Raw genomic sequence first — 18,790 nt, 5'->3', positions numbered from 1 at the left:
GGGCAATTGGAAGGATGTGGGGTATGGGGAATAAGAATGAAAGTGTTAGTCAATTATTTACATCCGTTTTTTACTCACTTATTCATGTGTTTGTTCATTCATTTACTTACAAGACTATTTTTTCCCAAAATCTTGTGAGGTACTCAGATGAACAAGGCATTGCGCTGTTCTCAAAAAAAAAAAAAAAAAAAAAAAAAAAATATTATTGGTAGGACAAAATGGTTCTCATTGGCTGTTTCTTCAAAACTATGTGGATCAAGGGCTGCCTGCAGTCAGCCAGACTCCAGGTTAAGAGCACAATCCTCCCGACTGCCACATCTGCCTCCATTTCTTTTTTTTTCCCCCAAGACAGGGTCTCACTCTCTGTCCAGGCTGGAGTGTAGTGGCACAATCATGGCTCACTGCAGGCTCGAAATCCTAGACTCAAACGATCCTCCTACCTCAGCCTTCAGAGTAACTGGGACTATAGGTGCATGCCACTATGCCCAGCTAATTATTATTATTATTATTATTATTATTATTATTACTATTTAGAGAGACAGGGTTTCACCATGTTGCCCAGGCTGGTTTTGAACCCCTGGGCTCCAGCGATCCACTTGCCTTGGCTTCCCAAAGTGCTGGGATTATAGGCATGAATCACTGTGCCCAGCCCTGCCCCCACTTCTGACACCAGTTGTGAGTCCGGAGGTTTCCATAACCACCTTCAGTTTCGAAAACTAGAATGACTCAGAATTCAGGAAAGTACTGTCTTTACAATGAGTTTTGTTATAGAGAAAGTATATAAGTCAGAACCAGCCAAAGGAGAGCCATGTGGAGTAGAATCTGGGACTGCGGGAGTCACAGATGCCAAAAGTTTCTTCATCCTTGGGGACACCGTGTCCTCTTAGCCCTGATGTGGGGCAGTGCGCAGAGTGTTGCCAGGAAGCCCACCTGAGCCCCGGTGTTGAGTTTTAGGAGGTTCTGTAGCTGCTGTGGTTGATGGAGTTGTTGTCCTCATAGTTGAACTCCACCTAAAGCCCTTCCCGCCATGGTTGGCTACTTTCACATGGCCCAAACCCCAACCCTCTGATTTAATGGGTTTCCTCTAATTTCCTGCTTCTGGCCAGGCCAGCCTCTACCCTGAGTTGTCTTGTCAGCATGAAGTGTTAGGTGGGGTCCCAGGGTACCATCATGAGTAACAAAGACTCTAGTCATTCAGGAAATTCCAAGGCTTGCAAGTTACCTCCCAGGAGCTAGGACAGAGGCCAGGCCTCTCTTTGGGTAAAGTTAGTTCGTCACTCGCAAGGGCTTTAAGATGGGTGGAGAGTGTGATGAGTAGAGAGCTGCCCCCCCTGGGGCTGGGCCCTGGCCCTGGGACTTGGTTTCTCACACAAGGCTAAACTCTGGTGGGCTCACCTGTAGCAGGGTCATACCTTCAAATTTTGGGGCCCAGAAACTCAATTGTATTGCTATGTTGAGAGTTGATCCAGTATTTGGGGCTGACTCAGATTGACCCAACTTAGAGGAGACTGAAGTATAGACCCAAAGGCCAGTGTGTTCATTTACTAAGAAAATCCTGGCTGCCAGCCCACTGGGCTGCTGGCTGTGGCTTCCTGCGTGCAGGCATCTGCGAGAGGAGCTGAGTCACAGTTGGAGGCTACACTGACAGCCTGGCACCAGGGCCGGGTGTGAGTTGTCTGCTCTTAGTGGCCTGCATTGCCCAAGTTTCGAGGCTCCTCTGTCCTCATCCCCTGTGGGAGGGGTAGGCGGGCATAGTGCCCGGTGAGCCTCCTCTCCTGCCGTCCACCTCCCATCTTCATGAGCAGCTTTCTCCAGGCAAGGCACACCTGAAGTCTGAGAACTCACCCTGCTCTCCTAGTGACAAATGAGGGCATCAGCCACTCTCATCCACTGATCAACTCCTCCTCTCTTCACCCTGGTAGGGCTTATCCTGATGACTTTCTGTGAACCCCAGCTACTGAGAGTTCTAAGGAATGAGGAGATGCTTCCAGTGTGGAGAATGCTTCCTGGGGGAGGCTTCCTGGAGAAGGATCCCTCGAGGCTCAGCAGGAGGGATGAGTGTGAAAGCATGTCCCAGACTGGACTCCAGACCTGGTGGTGCAGAGAGCACAGAGCCAGTCTGGGGCTAGAGTGCTGGGTGGAGAATCAGGTTGGCGCTGGTCCAGCGTTTGTGGAGAGCACTGAAGGGTGTTAGAAGACGCCGGTCAGTTGTGCGTTCATGATACATGTCCAGCAGGACATGCAGGTCCATTAGAAAGGAGCCAGGCTGGCACGGTAAAGCTGGGCAAGAAAAGAAGGAGCGGCACCTGGGAGGAAGAGGTGGGGGCAGGGCCAGGACCTGGCAAGAAGGCCCCGTCCACTTAGAAGCCAGCAGAAGAGCTGACTTCACAGAAGCAGGGGGATCCCCTGGAATTCTGGCTGTGATCCATTTGAGGCATGATGGGCTCTCAGAGAACATTAGGCAGCCGCTGGGAAAGAAAATTCAGCTGGAGAAAACAGCTGTATGTGGAGCGCTGAGGCGAAACTCCAGCAACGCCCACACCTGGGGGTGGAGAAGGATGGACCCAGAAGGTGGGACCCCCAACTCAGCTCACGTGGATATGAGAACTGATGAAGGAGGACCGAGCTGGGCAGTGGTGGTGTCTTGATCGGGCATGTGGAGGGGCAGGTCAGGTCCCTCCCAGCTGTGCTTTGTGGCATGTCAGGCCGGTGCGTGATCTCCTGCTTTGGTTTCTGGCCAGGCCACTAGCACCTGTCCGAAAACCATCCTCATGATTGCATCCTGCCGTCAGCTTCCCTACCGACTTGGCTGCTGAGTCTGCTTGTGAGCAGCTCTTGGTTCAGGGCTGCAGCCGTCGCTTCTGTTGGGCAGGTGCCTGTAGGTGCAGAAGCAGGCCTCCAGCTCCATGCAGGCCACTGGCCCTCCCCTTTCCGAAGGTACCCAGGCAGGTCTGCTCAGGGGCGCAGCAGTCATGTCCCAGAGCCATGTGCTCTTTGCTGCTTTGTCCTACCTGCTGCCCCGTTCCCCACCTAAAACAGGCTCCTCCCCTGTTACCTTGCACAAGCACCTAGGACAAGCCCTAGACTCCACCTCATCCAAGCAGGAGTCTAGGGCTTGTCCTAGGTGCTCCCCAACCCAACCAGCCAGACACTGTCCATACCCCTTTTATTACTTCTGAGCTGCCCTGTCCTGTGCCATCACCTTAATTCTCATCACTTGGACAGCTGTAGTAACCACCCAGCAGGTCTCCCTGCCTTTTCTCAGTGCCACCAACAAGACCCTGATACCCCTTGTTCTTAACCACTCCCCGGGCCCCATCATGCCATGTGCCTGTGTGAATGCAGACTGCAGGTGCCACTCCACACACCCAACACACATATCCTTCCCGATTCCCCACCTCCACCACTGCTCAGCACATGCTGATTCTGCCCTTCCCCCGAGGCTGGGAACTCCTTAAAGAGGGGTGCAGCATCCTCCTCTGTCTGAATGGACAGGCTACTGGTGGGTGCTCAGTAACTGTGAACTTGTTGCTGAGAGAAGATACCGGATTTGCCATTGCCACAAATACACGTCCGTCCCACAGCTTTGCCGTCTCCTGCTCTCCAGCTCCCTCTTGTCCCAGTAGTGGGCACATGTGGCGCTCCTAGAAGGGTCACCCAGTCACAGCCCTTCTCCCTGTGGGACTTTGTACCCAGTGCAGGGAGCTTCTTTGGAGATGGAGGGCAGCAGGCACCCTAGGGGACAGTCACTGATGGTGCCTTATCTTTCCTCTGTAGACAAAGGAGGGCGAGTTTACCCTGTCGGCCATGACGTCTGGGATTCGGCGGAACTGGATCCAGACCATCATGAAGCACGTGCACCCGACCACCGCCCCGGATGTGACCAGGTAGGATGGTGAAGACACCAGGGAGCCCCTTGTGCCTCTTGTGGGTGCCACTCCCGCCAGGGCAGTGTCAGACTCAGGTCTGAAGTCTGAGACCTGAGCTCAGTGCATCCCAGTCTGCTGCTCCTTCCTTCCTGTGTCCTTCTATTGCTCAGGTTCCTGTCCCAAGTAATCAGAACAAACATTTCTGGTTCTTTTCTCTTTTAAGCCCAGGTGATTTCATCTTGCAGGTAGCGTGTGTGCTGGTCATTAGAACTGGGCTTTGGTGGAGAATCTTCCACCTGTGTCAGCAGGCACCTGGCCAGACCAGCCTGAGCCCCGCAGTCGGTGCTCTCAGGCCTTGGGCTCTGCTGCTGTGAGGGTGGCCCCGTGTGCGGCATCCATAGGCCACCCAGCGCTTCTTTGTCTTGGCCTTCTTTTCACCTCACTCCTACGTCTGTTTGATTTCTGTGCAGCCAAGTTGAAAAACCCTCTCCTGTTTTAGCATTCTGTGGTTCATGGGCCTCAGATTTTGCTTTAGGCTTTCTTCCTCCTGCCCTGAAGGTTAAAGACCTAGTTCTCATTTTAAAAGAAAGTGGAGAATCAGAAGACTCAGACATATCCAAAACAAAACAAAACGAAAAAAGCAGGGAAGATTCCAGTGTGGGGGCTGGTCCTTTGATGGCCAGAACTCTGCTGTCCCCACCTTCAGAGCCTCCACGCATCTGAGCACCTCTGGTGCCATTTCTCAGGTCATGTGATGTAGATTACATCTCGAATGTGTTTCTTGTGCTGTGGGTTAGGCTGCTTGGGTGTGGCAATGTCACAGGAGGGGCTGTTCATGGAAGCTTTGACCTAAAAGCGCGTTTTTTTTTTGTTTTTTGTTTTTTTTGAGATGGAGTCTTGTTCTGTTGCCTAGGCTAGAGTACAGTAACGTGATCTCGGCTCACTGCAACCTCCACCTCCTGGGTTCAAGCAATTCTCCTGCCTCAGCCTCCCAAGTAGCTGGGATTACACACCACGCCCGGCTAATTTTTGTATTTTTAGTAGAGACGGGATTTCACCATGTTGGCCAGGCTGGTCTTGGACTTGTGACCTCAGGTGATCCACTCGCCTTGGCCTCCCAAAGTGCTGAAATTACAGGCATGAGCCACCACGGCCGGCCTAAAGGCACATTCTGTATCCAAACCTTTGCCTCCTTCCTGCAGACTCCACACCTCTTTACATAAGAAGGAAAGAACTCCTAAATTGATTTCTTTATAGTCCTCTTTTCTGTGTCTGTCATTTGTTCATGACTTCATTTATTAAACAAACACTGTCTAGTAAGGCCAAGAGGCCGTGACCAGGACAGGTTGCCCTCTGTCTCTCAGGATCCTGTGCAGAGAGCTGGCTTGTTGGCTAGTGACAAGTCCTCTTCGTGCACAGCCAGCGGGAGGCACCCAGAGCTGCAGCAAGCTCTCCCGCCCTCCAGGGGCCACATCCTGTGGTGGCCTCAGCTTCTGCCTCCGTGGCCCTCCCATGAGGAGCAGACACCCAAGCTTGACGAGCTAAGTGCTCTTTTCCAGGCACCTTTAGGAAGCCACCAGAGCAAACTGAGAAAGGCCTCAGCTTCTTTGCCCAGGCTGTTGGCAGCAGACAGAGCTTATCACGGGGGTCCAGGACGGGGAGTGGTGGGCAGTGCATATGGGTAGCTGGCCTGAGGTCCTCTCCTGCCCGTCTTCCCAGCCAGGCCTGGGCTCGGTGCTGTAGATTGGCAATCCTGTCGGGAAGAAGTCAGCTTTGGGATGTCAGGGCAGGTGTCGGGAATGCACCTGTGCACATGGCTGTGCCTGCACACAGCTCAGGAGAGGCGCCTCCACACTTGAGTGCCTGCTTCCCTGCGTGCAGGGGCTTTGGGCCCAGGGGAATGAATGAGGAGACAAGGGTTTTGCTCTCATACAAAAGTTGACCTGGCAGTTGGCCTCCTGACTAAGAATTAATTCATAATCTAGCATATCTGCATAGTCTGGTAGAGTGCTCACCCTCCACCAATTTGTTTTCAGCATTTATTCTTCCTCTGTGTAGGCTTTTATTATTTGAGGAAAAATGTGAGTTTTTTAGTGCTGCCAGGCAAAATCTCAAGGAGGCATGAGAACAAACTGCAGTCTCAGAAGCTGCTGTCCTCGTCCTGCTCTCATTGCCATCTCCAAGTCCTGGGTGGGGAAGTTGCAAGGGTGCTTCCCGCCTTTGGCGCTAGAGGAGCCTTGTGGGGAGGTTTCTCCTGGGGAGTGCAGCCGGTTCTGGTGTGGCTGTGACTTTGGCGGCTGTCAGGGCCAGGCTGGGGGCCTCCATGCATGCCATGCCCTGTGTGTCATCCTGACACTCTCCATGGCCAGGAGCTCTTAGTTCAGTGATGTCACAAGATCTGCCCTGTGTCATCTTTATCCAGATGTTAGCATGCTCTTACAGCGGACACCTGCAGATCCTGTTGCTCTGAAGCACTTTGCCTGTCACTCGATTGCTGCCTGGACAGGTGACCCTTGCTCCAGGTGGTGACGGCAACCATTTCCTCTTTTCCTTGGTTCTCTCTCTAAAGACTCCTTTCCTTTTGGCCCTAATTGAAACACATGTGCTCCCTGGAGCTCCTCCTTGGGCCCTCACTGTCCTCAGGTGGGCTTGCAACTGCCTTCTGAGGGCCTGGGTGAGATTAGGGGCTACTCAGTCAGCCTCGGACCAGCTGGCAGTCTGTGAGGCCTATCCCTAGAGTCTACAAACCTCTGCCTCAAACACTCCCAGCCTCCTTGACAAATTGCCATCAGCAATGTCCCTGTCCCTGCCCTACTGCAGACGAGGCCTCCCCAGGAATCTCTGCTTCTAGCAGATGGGGACTAGACATGGATTCCTCAGGCAGACCTGGCTTCACTCCACTTACTGCAGGGCAGGTAGCAGCGCCATGAGCATGACCTGCGCAGCTCATGTCCCATTGCTGGCTGCCGCTTGCCTCCTCAAGGTGGCAGGTAACCCAGTGTCCTTCTCCCCTTCTGCCTTCCTCTCCAAGCCTCTGGCTACTGCATGGTGTGAACTCGTGGCCACCTGGGCCTCCTGTTTCCCTCACCCATAGGAGGTCCCAGCCTTTCATACTGATCCATCTGTCATGCCAGCAGCTGGATTGGGCTTTTAAAACATAGATTCAGGCTGGGCACAGTAGCTCACGCCTATAATCCCAGCACTTTGGGAGGCAGGCGGATCACCTGAGGTCAGGAGTTTGAGACCAGCCTAGCCAACGTGGAGAAACCCCGTTTCTACTAAAAATACAAAATTAGCCAGGCATGGTAGCACATGCCAGTAATCCCAGCTACTCGGGAGGCTGAGGCAGGAGAATCGCTTGAACCCAGGAGGCAGAGGTTGTGGTAAGCCGAGATCACGCCATTGCACTCCAGCCTGGGCGACAAGAGTGAAACTCCATCTTAAAAAAAAAAATAGATCTGATCATGTTACCTGCTTATTAAAAGGTAAGCCCTTCTAGAGAAGTGCCAGTTTTCCCTCATTCTGTCACCACTGTCCAGTCCAGGGGTGCACAGGGCCCAGGCCTCACCAGGCAGGTACGGTGGCTGTGCCCAGGTGCAGCCTAATGCAGTTCTTGGCCCTGAGCAAGGCAGGGCTGGCGTGTCCTGCCTGTGAGGCTGTGGGAGTCCTGGGACTCCCCTGGCTCCATACCCTGGCAATGGGGCCACCACAGTGAGCCCCTAGCAGCCTCTTCTGTCAAGGGACCCCCCCAGTGTCATCACGTGGGAAACCTCAGCTCTCTGAGGCTCTTTTCCCTTCCTTTCCCCTTCCCCTCCCCGTCCCCCTCCCCCTCCCCCACTCAGAACCAGTTTGGGAAGGGATGTGGGGTAAAGGGAGAGTATTCCTGCCCTCCCTGCACTTAGGAAGCTGGGATTAGGATAGAAAAAGGATGTGGTGCCCACAGGGGCTGGGTCGTGGCTCAGCGTTGCCAGCTTCTGCCTGGCAGGCCACACCAGAGCCGCCCCTGACAGGCTATGTCCATCCTCCTGCCCCACAGCTCGTTGCCAGAGGAAAAAAACAAGAGCAGCTCCTCTTTTGAGACCTGCCCGAGGCCTACTGAGAAGCAAGAGGCAGAGCCCGGGGAGCCGGACCCTGAGCAGAAGAGGAGCCGCGCGCGGGAGCGGAGGCGAGAGGGCCGCTCCAAGACCTTTGACTGGGCTGAGTTCCGTCCCATCCAGCAGGCCCTGGCTCAGGAGCGGGTGGGCGGTGCGGGGCCTGCTGACACCCATGAGCCCCTGCGCCCTGAGGCGGAGCCTGGGGAGCTGGAGCGGGAGCGTGCACGGAGGCGGGAGGAGCGCCGCAAGCGCTTTGGGATGCTCGACGCCACAGACGGGCCAGGCACTGAGGATGCAGCCCTGCGCATGGAGGTGGACCGGAGCCCAGGGCTGCCTGTGAGCGACCTCAAGACACATAACGTCCACGTGGAGATCGAGCAGCGGTGGCATCAGGTGGAGACCACGCCTCTCCGGGAAGAGAAGCAGGTGCCCATCGCCCCCGTCCACCTGTCTTCTGAAGATGGGAGTGACCGGCTCTCCACAAACGAGCTGACCTCTCTGCTCGAGAAGGAGGTAATAGCCTGGGACCAGATCCTCCCCCTGCTCCCAGCAGCCTTTCCAGAGCATCAGCTGTACCCAGCTGTGGCCTGAGGGGTTCATCTACACAGTCCTACCCTCAAGGGACTTGCAGAAAGACCCCTAGGGGAGACAGATGCACAGATGAGTCCTCATAGTTGAGGCAGACCTGAGAGCTGAGGGAGCGTGCCAGTGCATGCAGGGCAGAGAAGGGGGCCTTCCAGGCACAGAGGAATTCGTCCGATGGTGCGGGCCCCTGCCATTGAGAGGCAAGCGGTGTTGCAGGGCCCAGATGGTTTCCTCGCTCTGACTCCCGATGGCAGGAGGGGCGTGAGCAGGGCAAGGCTTTTGCATTAGGCAGCCCTGGCTTGGACAGGTCAAAGCTGGAGGCACAGACCAGCCCCAGGTGCTCTTACAGTGGCATGGGGACAGCCGATCAGATCTGAAGCCAGGGGCATCCAGCAGGAGATGACAGTTGGGTCCCAGGTCATGAGGATATGAAGCAGAAGGCAGTGGTGAGGCGGGGTAGGCCGTGGATGAAGGCTGCCCTGTGACTGTCACTCCTCCACGAGGCCTTCAGTGCACTTAGGTACAGAGATGAACAAGCTGGCCCCCGAACTATAAAATAAGATGTTCTTTCATGGAAATATATCCAGAAATCCAGTCTGCAGAACTTCAGTGGTGGATTGACATGTCTGGGCAGGGAGTCTCATAGCTGGGGAGGTATAGCGTTACAGATTTTGTAGAACTCCCTGTTTCACTCTCCATTTAGGGACAGTTTTCAGCACTGTGTTTCAAATGTGTTCTCTTACGTAAGTAGCTTGTTAAAGATTTGCCACTTGGGTATGCCTCAAGCTTCTCATCTTTTTTGTATTTTATTAACTGTATGAGGCTGAGTTACCACCAGCACTGATACTTGTACTTTTTCATTTTCCTCATCCATTAACAAATAACAAAAGCAAGATGAAATAAAATAACAGTTGAAACTCACATTACTTCAGGCTACCAAAATGGGCCAGCCAGCAGGCGACACACTGGCTCAACAATCTGTGGGGGTCAGTCTTCACTGTTTAAAAGTCAGGGGTCGGCTGGGCGTGGTGGCTCACGCCTGTAATCCCAGTACTTTGGGAGGCCGAGGCGGGCGGATCACAAAGTCAAGAGATCAAGACCATCTGGCCAACATGGTGAAACCCCATCTCTACTAAAAATATAAAAATTAGCTGGGCATGGTGGTGCGTTCCTGTAGTCCCAGCTACTTGGAAGGCTGAGGCAGGAGAATCACTTGAACCCAGGAGGCAGAGGTTGCAGTGACCTGAGATCGCGCCATCGTACTCCAGCCTGGCGACAGAGCGGGAGTCCGTCTCAAAAAAAATAAATAAAAGTCAGAGGTCTCCCCGCCTCTCACAGCACAGTCTGTCAGCACCCTGGGCGGCACTGGCCTGACTGTCCACCACACACACAGCTCCACTCAGCACGAGCCCTGGGAGCAGGATGGGTAGCCCTGCACACAGCCAGGCATCAGGAGGCACCTGGGAGGTGTGTGGGGAAGAGGTGGATGGATGAATGAGTAGCTGAAGCTGTTGAAAGCAAGAAGAGTGTAAAATAGCTTACTCATGGGTATCCACACCTTGTTTGAGGGAACTGCAGGAACCCTTTTTGCAAACAGAACTTTGTGGAATCCATCATGTAAAGCCGGTCAAATGGAGTGGTTTCAGTTGAGACCATAGTGGGCCCTGGAGTGAGGCCTGCTTGGGGCCACCACTCACAGTGGTCCCTGTAGAGCCTAGCCTGGCCTGTGTGACCAGCTGAGGACACCCAGAGGACCCCTGGGGTGGTCTTCCTCCAGATGCAGATGCAAAACCCTTGTTCCCCAGTGGACACGTTCCCCTTCTCAGAAATGAACACCCCGTATGGGCCTTGGCACCTATATAGGGCATGCACGTTGGAACCTTGAGCAGGTATGGGAAGTATGTGGGCATCCAGGGCTGCCTGGAGTAGGGAAGGACAAGGTAGTCCCTTGGTCCCCAGAGGGTACCGAGTCTGCCATTGTTACTGATGGCTTGCATTGGAAACTTCACTTCCAAATGCTGCTGGTAAAGGCCATATCAGCACATCTGCTGAAATGTGGAGACTCCAAAACTCTTAGGCCACATGGAAGACCAGTGAAAGAGTCTGTGCTGTGCAGCTGCTTTGTTTATCATTGTCATTTTGCATAAAAGTGTGTGTCTTTTTGCCAACAGCTGGAGCAGAGCCAGAAGGAGGCCTCAGACCTTCTGGAGCAGAACCGGCTCCTGCAGGACCAGCTGAGGGTGGCCCTGGGCCGGGAGCAGAGCGCCCGTGAGGGCTACGTGCTGCAGGTAGGGTGGAGGGGCTGCTATGGCCCATGGTGCGCTCAGGAGCTTCAGTGTGAAGGGTTCATGCTCAGGCAGGCTAGGAGTGTGCAAAACTTGGCTGAGCAGGAGCTGCCTCCCGGGAGCTCACGCCCCTGGGCTCTTCCACCACAGGACTGGACACTCAATGTGCTTGGGGGGGTCTGTTTGTTTTTCCCTCCTGGTATGACATTTTGGGGAATCTCCCTGAAACCTCTATATTTAAGGACTTTTTTTGGTAATAAAATCATTTTGGTGACCTTTCCCTTTGACTCTGAAAGTAGCCAATATACATTTATTATAAATAACCATACATTTACATGTGATTTCTCATAGTTTTCACTATAGTAATATTGGACCTATTGTACAGATTGAAGACATTGAATCACACAGCAAATCCAGTGCCTGCTTACAACCAACAGCAAGTCAGTGGCAAAGCTAGTACTGGATCCCATTCCCATCTGTTTCTATACCACACCTGCAGGCAGACCTGGGGCTCTTACCACTACTAGCCCAACCCTGGGATACCTCCACTGAGATCCTGTACCACAGAGCCCTGATATAGGGGTGTCACAAGGCTGGAGCTAGCCTGGCCCAAGGGCGTACCTGTGTCTGCTGACTTTCCTGCAGCGTGCCAGGCCCTGTGCCAGGTATCGGGCATAAAACAGATATACTCCTGTCCCCATTGAGTGGTAGAGGAGATTGTGATAGGAAGATTGATATATAAATACTGCAGGAGAAGTGAAGTTGGGGTACCAGAACGGGGAGCCTAAGTACTTGGCAAAGGCTGAGGGTATAACATTAGAATCAAGGTCCTAGGTTCAAGACTTGGCCCTGCTACTGACCCCCAAAGCAAGTGCACGTGTCCCCTCCTCTACAGCGGCAGCCTGCTGCCTATGTAGACTTAGACCCAGTGATCCCTGAGGGCCCTTCCGGCTCTTAAACCCCGAGTCTCTGTCATGTATTGAGTGTCTACATTTCCAGACCGCAGTGTGCTGACCTTGGTCTGAGTCATCCCAGGCAGCAGATGGAACAGGGGCACTCAGCTGGCCTCTGACCCATAGTCTGCCTCTTTGCAGACTCTCTGCTGTTTCTTCTCCTGTGTGCTCCCTGGGCCTTCTCTTTCTTTCTGCCCCACGTGCCCTAGACTCTCCTCTCCAGCCTCTTCTGCCATAGTCATTGCCATGCCCAGTTCAGACCTGGTGACTGTGGGCCTCCCTGCCAAGGTCATTTGCGCTTGCCCTCCAGGTTTGAGGAGCATCTTTTTAATTCTTGATTGGGCCTCATCCTACAAGAACTGACTTCAAATCAGGTAGTAAAGATACAAGTTCAGCATCCCAAATTCGAAAATCTGAAATGCTCCAAAATCCAAAACTGAACGCTGACATTATGCCCAAAGGAAATGCTCACTGGAGCATTTCAGATTTTGGATTTTTGGATTGGGGATGCTCAACCAGTAAGTAGAATGCAAATATTTTAAAATCCGAAACAGTTCTTGTCTCAAGTATTTTGGATAAGGAATACTCAACTTGTACTAAGCAGCGGACTTTGCACATTGCTAACCTAGGAACCTGCCTCTGTCTAACTTGCATAATTGCATGAGCCTACACTGAAGCCCCTGTTGGTCAGCACTGGGCAAAGCTGGTCTTTAATACCTTTTCCCTAAGTCTAATAACCTGTGACTTTTCACCACCCTTTATGCTTTGGAAATGCTTTTAATCATGACTCAGAATGAGCAGGGGGTCTGTGGGGTTAAGGGTCAGGAGCCAGCTACTGGGGTGGGTGCTACACTAACTGCTGGGAGGAGCTTGCATGGTTTGGACATTGAGCGTGAAGTGTAACTTGAACTTAACATAACTGAGTGTCACATCTGTGGCTTCCCCGGCCAGCAGACCGAGAGGGAGCCACAGGCAGGCCAGATTCTTAGGCTGGGCTCAGCTCACTCTTGTTTGTGTTGTTTTTCCCTCTATTAATGAGTTCTGTCTCTGCATGCCTTTCAGTGTGGGGAGTTTTGTTTCATTTACATTGTGTTTTGTTTTTGCATGCTTCACTTTTTCTTATTTTGAACTCCACAAAGGTTTGTTTTGTTGATTATTGTATTTTACTCCATGGTTCCCGTTCCCCCCTCGTTTTGTCTTCTTACAGGTAGAGATTAGTTCTTCCTGTTACTCTAGAGGACTGACTACACTTTCCACAGGAAAATGTTTGGGTGTCACCTTGCTGACATCTCCCGAGTGTTACCTTCCTTCCTTCTCCTCCTGTCTTAGAAGGAAGTGGTATCATTTACCTACACCTTGCGTCCTGTGCTTGTTTAGGATTTGTTGTCAAGACTGCGTACTTTTTGTTTTGTGAAACAAACAGCTGCAGGTGCTCTGCTCCTCCTGCCTGTCCCTCTTCCTGGCGCTCTCTTGTCTTTTAGTCTTTGTTTTGCTTCTCAGTGTGTTCCATTATTCAGTTTTGTTTGGTTTATTTCTCCTAGAAGCTGTTTGGTTAAAGCTGTTTTCTGATGTTATTGTCCATGTTTTCTGTTTACCTGGAAGCAGCTACTTACTAAAAAAAAAAAAAAAAAAAAAAAAAAAAAAAAAGATGTTGGATTTTTTTAATGGGAAAAAAAAATAAAGTTGTGCAAAGGATAAAAGCCAAAGCCATCAAGGAGCTTTCTGTGGTTGTTCCTGGCCAGAGGTGTGACACTCAGAACTGGGAGGCCCGAGTGTTACTAACCAGTATTTAATCGGTTTTTTTAAGACTGAAGTGGCCGCCTCCCCATCGGGTGCCTGGCAGAGGCTCCATAGAGTCAACCAAGACCTTCAAAGTGAGCTTGAAGCCCAGTGCCAGCGCCAGGAGCTGATTACACACCAGATTCAGACCCTGAAGCGTAGCTATGGGGAGGCCAAGGACACGATCCGGCACCATGAGGCTGAGATCCGGAGCCTTCAGGCACGGCTCAGCAATGCGGCCGCCGAGCTAGCCATCAAGGAGCAGGCGCTGGCCAAGCTCAAGGGCGACCTGAAGCGGGAGCAGGGCCGGGTCCGCGAGCAGCTGGAGGAGCGGCAACACAGCGAGGCGGCGCTGAGCAGCCAGCTGAGGGCTAGCGAGCAGAAGCTCAAGAGTGCCGAGGCCCTGCTGCTGGAGAAGACGCAGGAGCTACGGGGCATGGAGACACAGCAGGCGCTGCAGCGGGACCGGCAGAAGGAGGTCCAGAGGCTGCAGGAGCGCATTGCCGACCTCAGCCAGCAACTGGGCGCCAGTGAGCAGGCCCAGCGGCTGATGGAGGAGAAGCTGCAGAGAAACTACGAGCTGCTGCTGGAGAGCTGTGAGAAGGAGAAGCAGGCATTGCTGCAGAACCTAAAGGAGGTGGAAGACAAGGCCAGCGCCTATGAGGACCAGCTGCAGGGTCAGGCACAGCAGGTGGAGACCCTGCAGAAGGAGAAGCTGAGCGCCACTTTCGAGGGCAGTGAGCAGGTGCACCAGCTGGAGGAGCAGCTGGAGGCACGAGAGGCCAGCGTGCGCAGGCTCGCAGAGCACGTGCAGAGCCTCTGTGATGAGCGGGACCTCCTCAGGCAGCGGTTCCAGGAGCTGACAGAGCGCGTGGCCACGTCCGACGAGGATGTGGCTGAGCTCCGGGAAAAGCTGAGGAGAAGAGAGGCCGACAACCAGAGCCTGGAGCACTCCTACCAGAGGGTCTCCAGCCAGCTGCAGAGCATGCACACTCTGCTGAGAGAGAAGGAGGAAGAGCTGGAACGCATTAAGGAAGCACATGAGAAGGTTCTGGAGAAGAAGGAGCAGGACCTCAATGAGGCTTTGGTTAAAATGGTTGCCTTGGGGAGCAGCTTAGAGGAAACAGAAATTAAGCTCCAGGCAAAAGAAGAGATTTTAAGGAAATTTGCAAGTGAATCTCCAAAGGACATGGAAGAGCCACAGAGTACTCCTGAAGAGACAGAAAGGGATGGCACTTTGCTCCCAGGCCAACCAGTCCAAGCCACTAGGGCACCTCTAGGCCTCCCACACACAAGGCTTGAGGATGAGGACGAGGACCTGGAGGCTCCTCCAGGGGAGGAGTACGGTGACAGCAGCCCCAATAGGGAAGAGAGCATGGTGCCCCCAAAGTCAGTGGAGGTGCTTGACAGGGAGGGCCATCAGCAGGGCACAGCCAAACTCGACCAGGGGGCACCTGGTGTTAAAAGGCAAAGAATCCGGTTCTCCACAATCCAGTGCCAAAGATACATTCACCCCGAAGGGTCTGAGAAGACCTGGACCAGCAGCACATCTTCCGACACCAGCCAGGACCGGTCACCCTCGGAAGAAAGCATGTCCTCAGAGCCTGCACCCAGTGTACTGCCTGCAACTGGCGACTCTGACACATACCTCTCCATCATCCACTCCCTGGAGACCAAGCTCTACGTCACAGAGGAAAAGCTCAAAGACGTGACCGTGAGGCTGGAGAGCCAGCAGGGTCAGAGCCGTGAGGCACTGCTCGCACTGCATCACCAGTGGGCGGGCACCGAGGCCCAGCTGCGTGAGCAGCTCCGTGCCAGCCTGCTCCAGGTTGGCGCACTGGCCTCCCAGCTGGAGCAGGAGAGGCAGGAGAGGGCCAGGAGGGTTGAAGGGCATGTTGGAGAGCTTGGGGACTTCCAGGTCAAGAACAGTCAGGCCCTGATGTGCCTGGAAAATTGCCGAGAACAACTGAGATCTCTGCCTAGGGCCAGCCAGGAGGATGAGCAGGACGCACGCGCAGCCTCCCTGGCCAGTGTGGAGAGTGCACTCATCAGCGCCACCCAAGCCCTGCGGCACTGGCCGGCCCCAGCCCATGGCGGGGCCTGTGCACAGCTGGAGACAGGTGGCACCGAGGAGAATGGGAAGCCTGCCTCCCTGCAGCAGTACTCCCAGTCTGAGCTGACAGAGCAGGAGCAGGTGAGGCTTCTTTCTGACCAGATTGCTCTGGAGGCTTCGCTGATCAGCCAGATAGCAGATTCCCTGAAGAACACAACATCAGATGTCTCCCGAATGCTCCACGAGATTTCTTGGTCAGGACAGCCACTGATGGAATCTGCTGGGGCCCCCGTAGACACCTGGGCCAGGAAGGTGCTGGTGGATGGTGAGTTCTGGAGCCAGGTTGAGTCTCTGAGGAAGCACTTGGGGACGCTGGGAGGAGAGGCAGTCAGTGCCTCAGGAGACGGGCAGCAGAGCATCCCACAGGGCCTGGCCCCCGTCCTGGCCAATGCCACATGGGTCAGGGCAGAGCTCAGCTTTGCCACACAGTCAGTGAGGGAGTCGTTCCACCGCAGGCTACAGAGCATCCAGGAGACCCTGCGGGGCACCCAGACGGCCCTGCGGCAGCACAAGTGCCTGCTGAGGGAAATCCTGGGAGCCTACCAAACCCCAGACTTTGAGAGAGTGATGCAGCAGGTCTTGGAAGCCCTCAGGCTTCCAGCGGGCCATGAAGATGGTGTTCAGCTGTCCTGGGACCTGAGCCCCTTAGGAGAAGTCCTGGGCCGAGACTCAGACGGTTCTCAGGAGCCCTTGCATGTGTCTGACCAGAGCCCTGGGGCCTTTGTTGCTATTCAGGAGGAGCTTGCCCAGCAGCTGAAGGAGAAGGCCAGCCTCTTAGAGGAGATAGCGGCTGCCCTACCATCTCTGCCACCTGTGGAATCGCTGAGAGATTGCCAGAAGCTTCTCCAGGTGTCCCAGAGTCTCTCGTATAACACTTGTTTGGGAGGCCTCGGTCAGTATTCTTCATTGTTGGTTCAGGATGCCATTATTCAGGCCCAGGTGTGCTATGCGGCCTGCAGAATCCGGCTAGAATATGAGAAGGAGCTCCAGCTCTGCAAGGAGTCCTGGCAAACCCGGGAGCCCTCCTGCGCAGAGCAGGCACAGGCAGCGCAGGCCTTGAGGGAGGAGTACGAGGAGCTTCTCCGCAAGCAGAAGAGCGAGTACCTGGATGTCATTGCCATTGTTGAAAGGGAGAATGCAGAGCTCAAGGCCAAGGCCGCCCAGCTAGACCATCAGCAGCAGTGTCTGGAGGATGCAGAGAGCAAGCACAGCATGAGCATGTTCACCCTGCGGGGCAGGTATGAGGAGGAGATTCGGTGTGTGGTGGAGCAGCTGACCAGGACCGAGAGCACACTGCAGGCCGAGCGCAGCCGGGTCCTGAGCCAGCTGGATGCCTCGGTCAGAGACAGGCAGGACATGGAGAGGCATCATGGCGAGCAGATACAGACCCTGGAGGACAGGTTCCAGCTCAAGGTCCGGGAGCTGCAGACGATTCACGAGGAGGAGCTGAGGACCCTGCAGGAGCACTACTCGCAGAGCCTGAGGTGCCTTCAGGACACCTTCTGCCTCCACCAGGGGCCGCACCCCAAGGCCCTGCCAGCCCCTGCCCCCAACTGGCAGGCCACCCAGGGAGAGGCTGACTCCATGATGGGGCTGAGGGAGCGCATCCAGGAGCTGGAGGCCCAGATGGACGTCATGCGGGAGGAGCTGGGACACAAGGACCTGGAGGGCGATGCAGCCACACTGCGCGAGAAGTACCAGAGGGACTTGGAGAGCCTTAAGGTCTTAACGCCCCATTCAATTTGCAAAGTAGATCTTCCTTGATAACGGGGTGGGTGTGGGGACGTCTGGCTCAGCTACTGTGCAGGCAGAATTGAGGGGATATGCTGCTGTCCCTCTACTTGCTAGCCATGGTGTGGTCTCAGCAGGGCCTGGGCCGCAGGCTTAGCCTCTTGTTCCGCATCCCCCAGTGTCCTCCACCAGGAGGAGAACTAGCAGGAGGGCTGCCAGGGTCTTTGGTGGGAGAGAAGCACATAGTCTTCCCAGCACTTCTCTGCCTGCCTAATGTGGCCTCTCCGTGTTCCTGAGAGCAGCCCCCAATCCCCTTGCCAGCCTTGCCTTCTTCCTGCCCCTGCCCCCGGAACCCCGCCTGGCCCAGTCCCAGCCCAAATCTGAGGCAGCTGCCTGAGGACAGCCTTGTACTCACAGCAACACCCCGGAGAGCCAGGGCCCGGTTGGAGGGCAGTCTCCTCTTGATTGCCCTAGGAGAGCACAGTTGGGCGGAGGGTCCCTCTCTGGAACTGGCATTTGATGTGTGCTCTGGTGAGAAGAGCTTTCCCACTGAGCACAGCCTCCAGCCACTCTTGTCCCCTTCCCCAGGACCTTTACAAGTAGATTTTCCCCAGAACTGTCCTGCACCCCCGCCCCTGAGGTCCTGGAGCACAAAGGCGAAATGCCAGGCCCTGGAGGTGGTAGTGGGCTGAGTGGAGGCCCAGCTCTCTGGCCCCACCCTTTGTAGCTGCAGGCCACACCCACCATGTGTGGCTGTCAAGCGTCATCCCTTAGATTCAAAAGTTTACCATGATACCTGTGCCCTTATGTTCCTCCTACTCAGGAAGCTGCCCCAGTAAATGACTAGGATGACTAGGCCCCTCAAAAGCCATGTTCAGGTGGTGTCTCCCACGCTCATGTGGCAGAGCCGGGCGCACACACAGCCAGCACCATTGTGTAGCGAGCTCCTGACTCCCAGGCGGCTGCAACTGCTCCTGCCCACACATCCTCACAGCCACTGTCTAGCAGGACACCTGTTTTTCCCAGCCCCTTACTCCTGTAGCTCTGAATGGAAACAGCAGCTCACATGTCACCTCTGTGATGGACTCGGCCCTACCCAGACACACAGGTGTGGTGGTCAGCGAGCACCTCAGGAGAACTGAGAAGCTCTTTTTCACCATTCTTTCCCCAAATCAGTCAAAACCTTTCAAAAACCATTATGAGTTGTGAGAAGGTTTCAACAGCTATGTTTTGAAAGTGTGTGTATATGATGACACTGTGGTCATTTTAAAATGACCAGGAGCAGCACCAAGATGGGTCCAGGTGCACCTTGAAAAGTTAATTGCGCAAACCTTTGCTTTGACCCCAAATATGCTTGCTAGTGCCCTTCCCTGCAGCTTCC

General features: G+C 54.3%; 1 protein-coding gene across 6 annotated transcripts in view; it reads left to right on the top strand.

Moving 5' to 3' along the window:
- Nucleotides 1-18,790, top strand: part of MPRIP (myosin phosphatase Rho interacting protein) — a 143,001-nt gene that overhangs the window by 108,019 nt on the left and 16,192 nt on the right. For 4 of the 6 annotated variants that reach the window (XM_054459239.2, XM_054459236.2, XM_054459240.2 and 1 more), the window contains exons 13-16: nt 3,778-3,887; nt 7,906-8,476; nt 10,720-10,836; nt 13,594-17,400. In XM_054459239.2, the coding sequence (XP_054315214.2) occupies nt 3,778-3,887; nt 7,906-8,476; nt 10,720-10,836; nt 13,594-17,400 (4,605 nt within the window). The remainder of the gene's footprint in view (nt 1-3,777; nt 3,888-7,905; nt 8,477-10,719; nt 10,837-13,593; nt 17,401-18,790) is intronic. The other 2 variants (XM_054459242.2, XM_054459243.2) reach the window with 1 other exon arrangement.

Source organism: Pongo pygmaeus, chromosome 19 (assembly GCF_028885625.2).
Source record: "Pongo pygmaeus isolate AG05252 chromosome 19, NHGRI_mPonPyg2-v2.0_pri, whole genome shotgun sequence".
Classification (NCBI taxonomy): domain Eukaryota; kingdom Metazoa; phylum Chordata; class Mammalia; order Primates; family Hominidae; genus Pongo; species Pongo pygmaeus.
The sequence above is the reverse complement of the archived record's forward strand: the minus strand, read 5'-3'. Positions and strand labels throughout refer to the sequence as shown.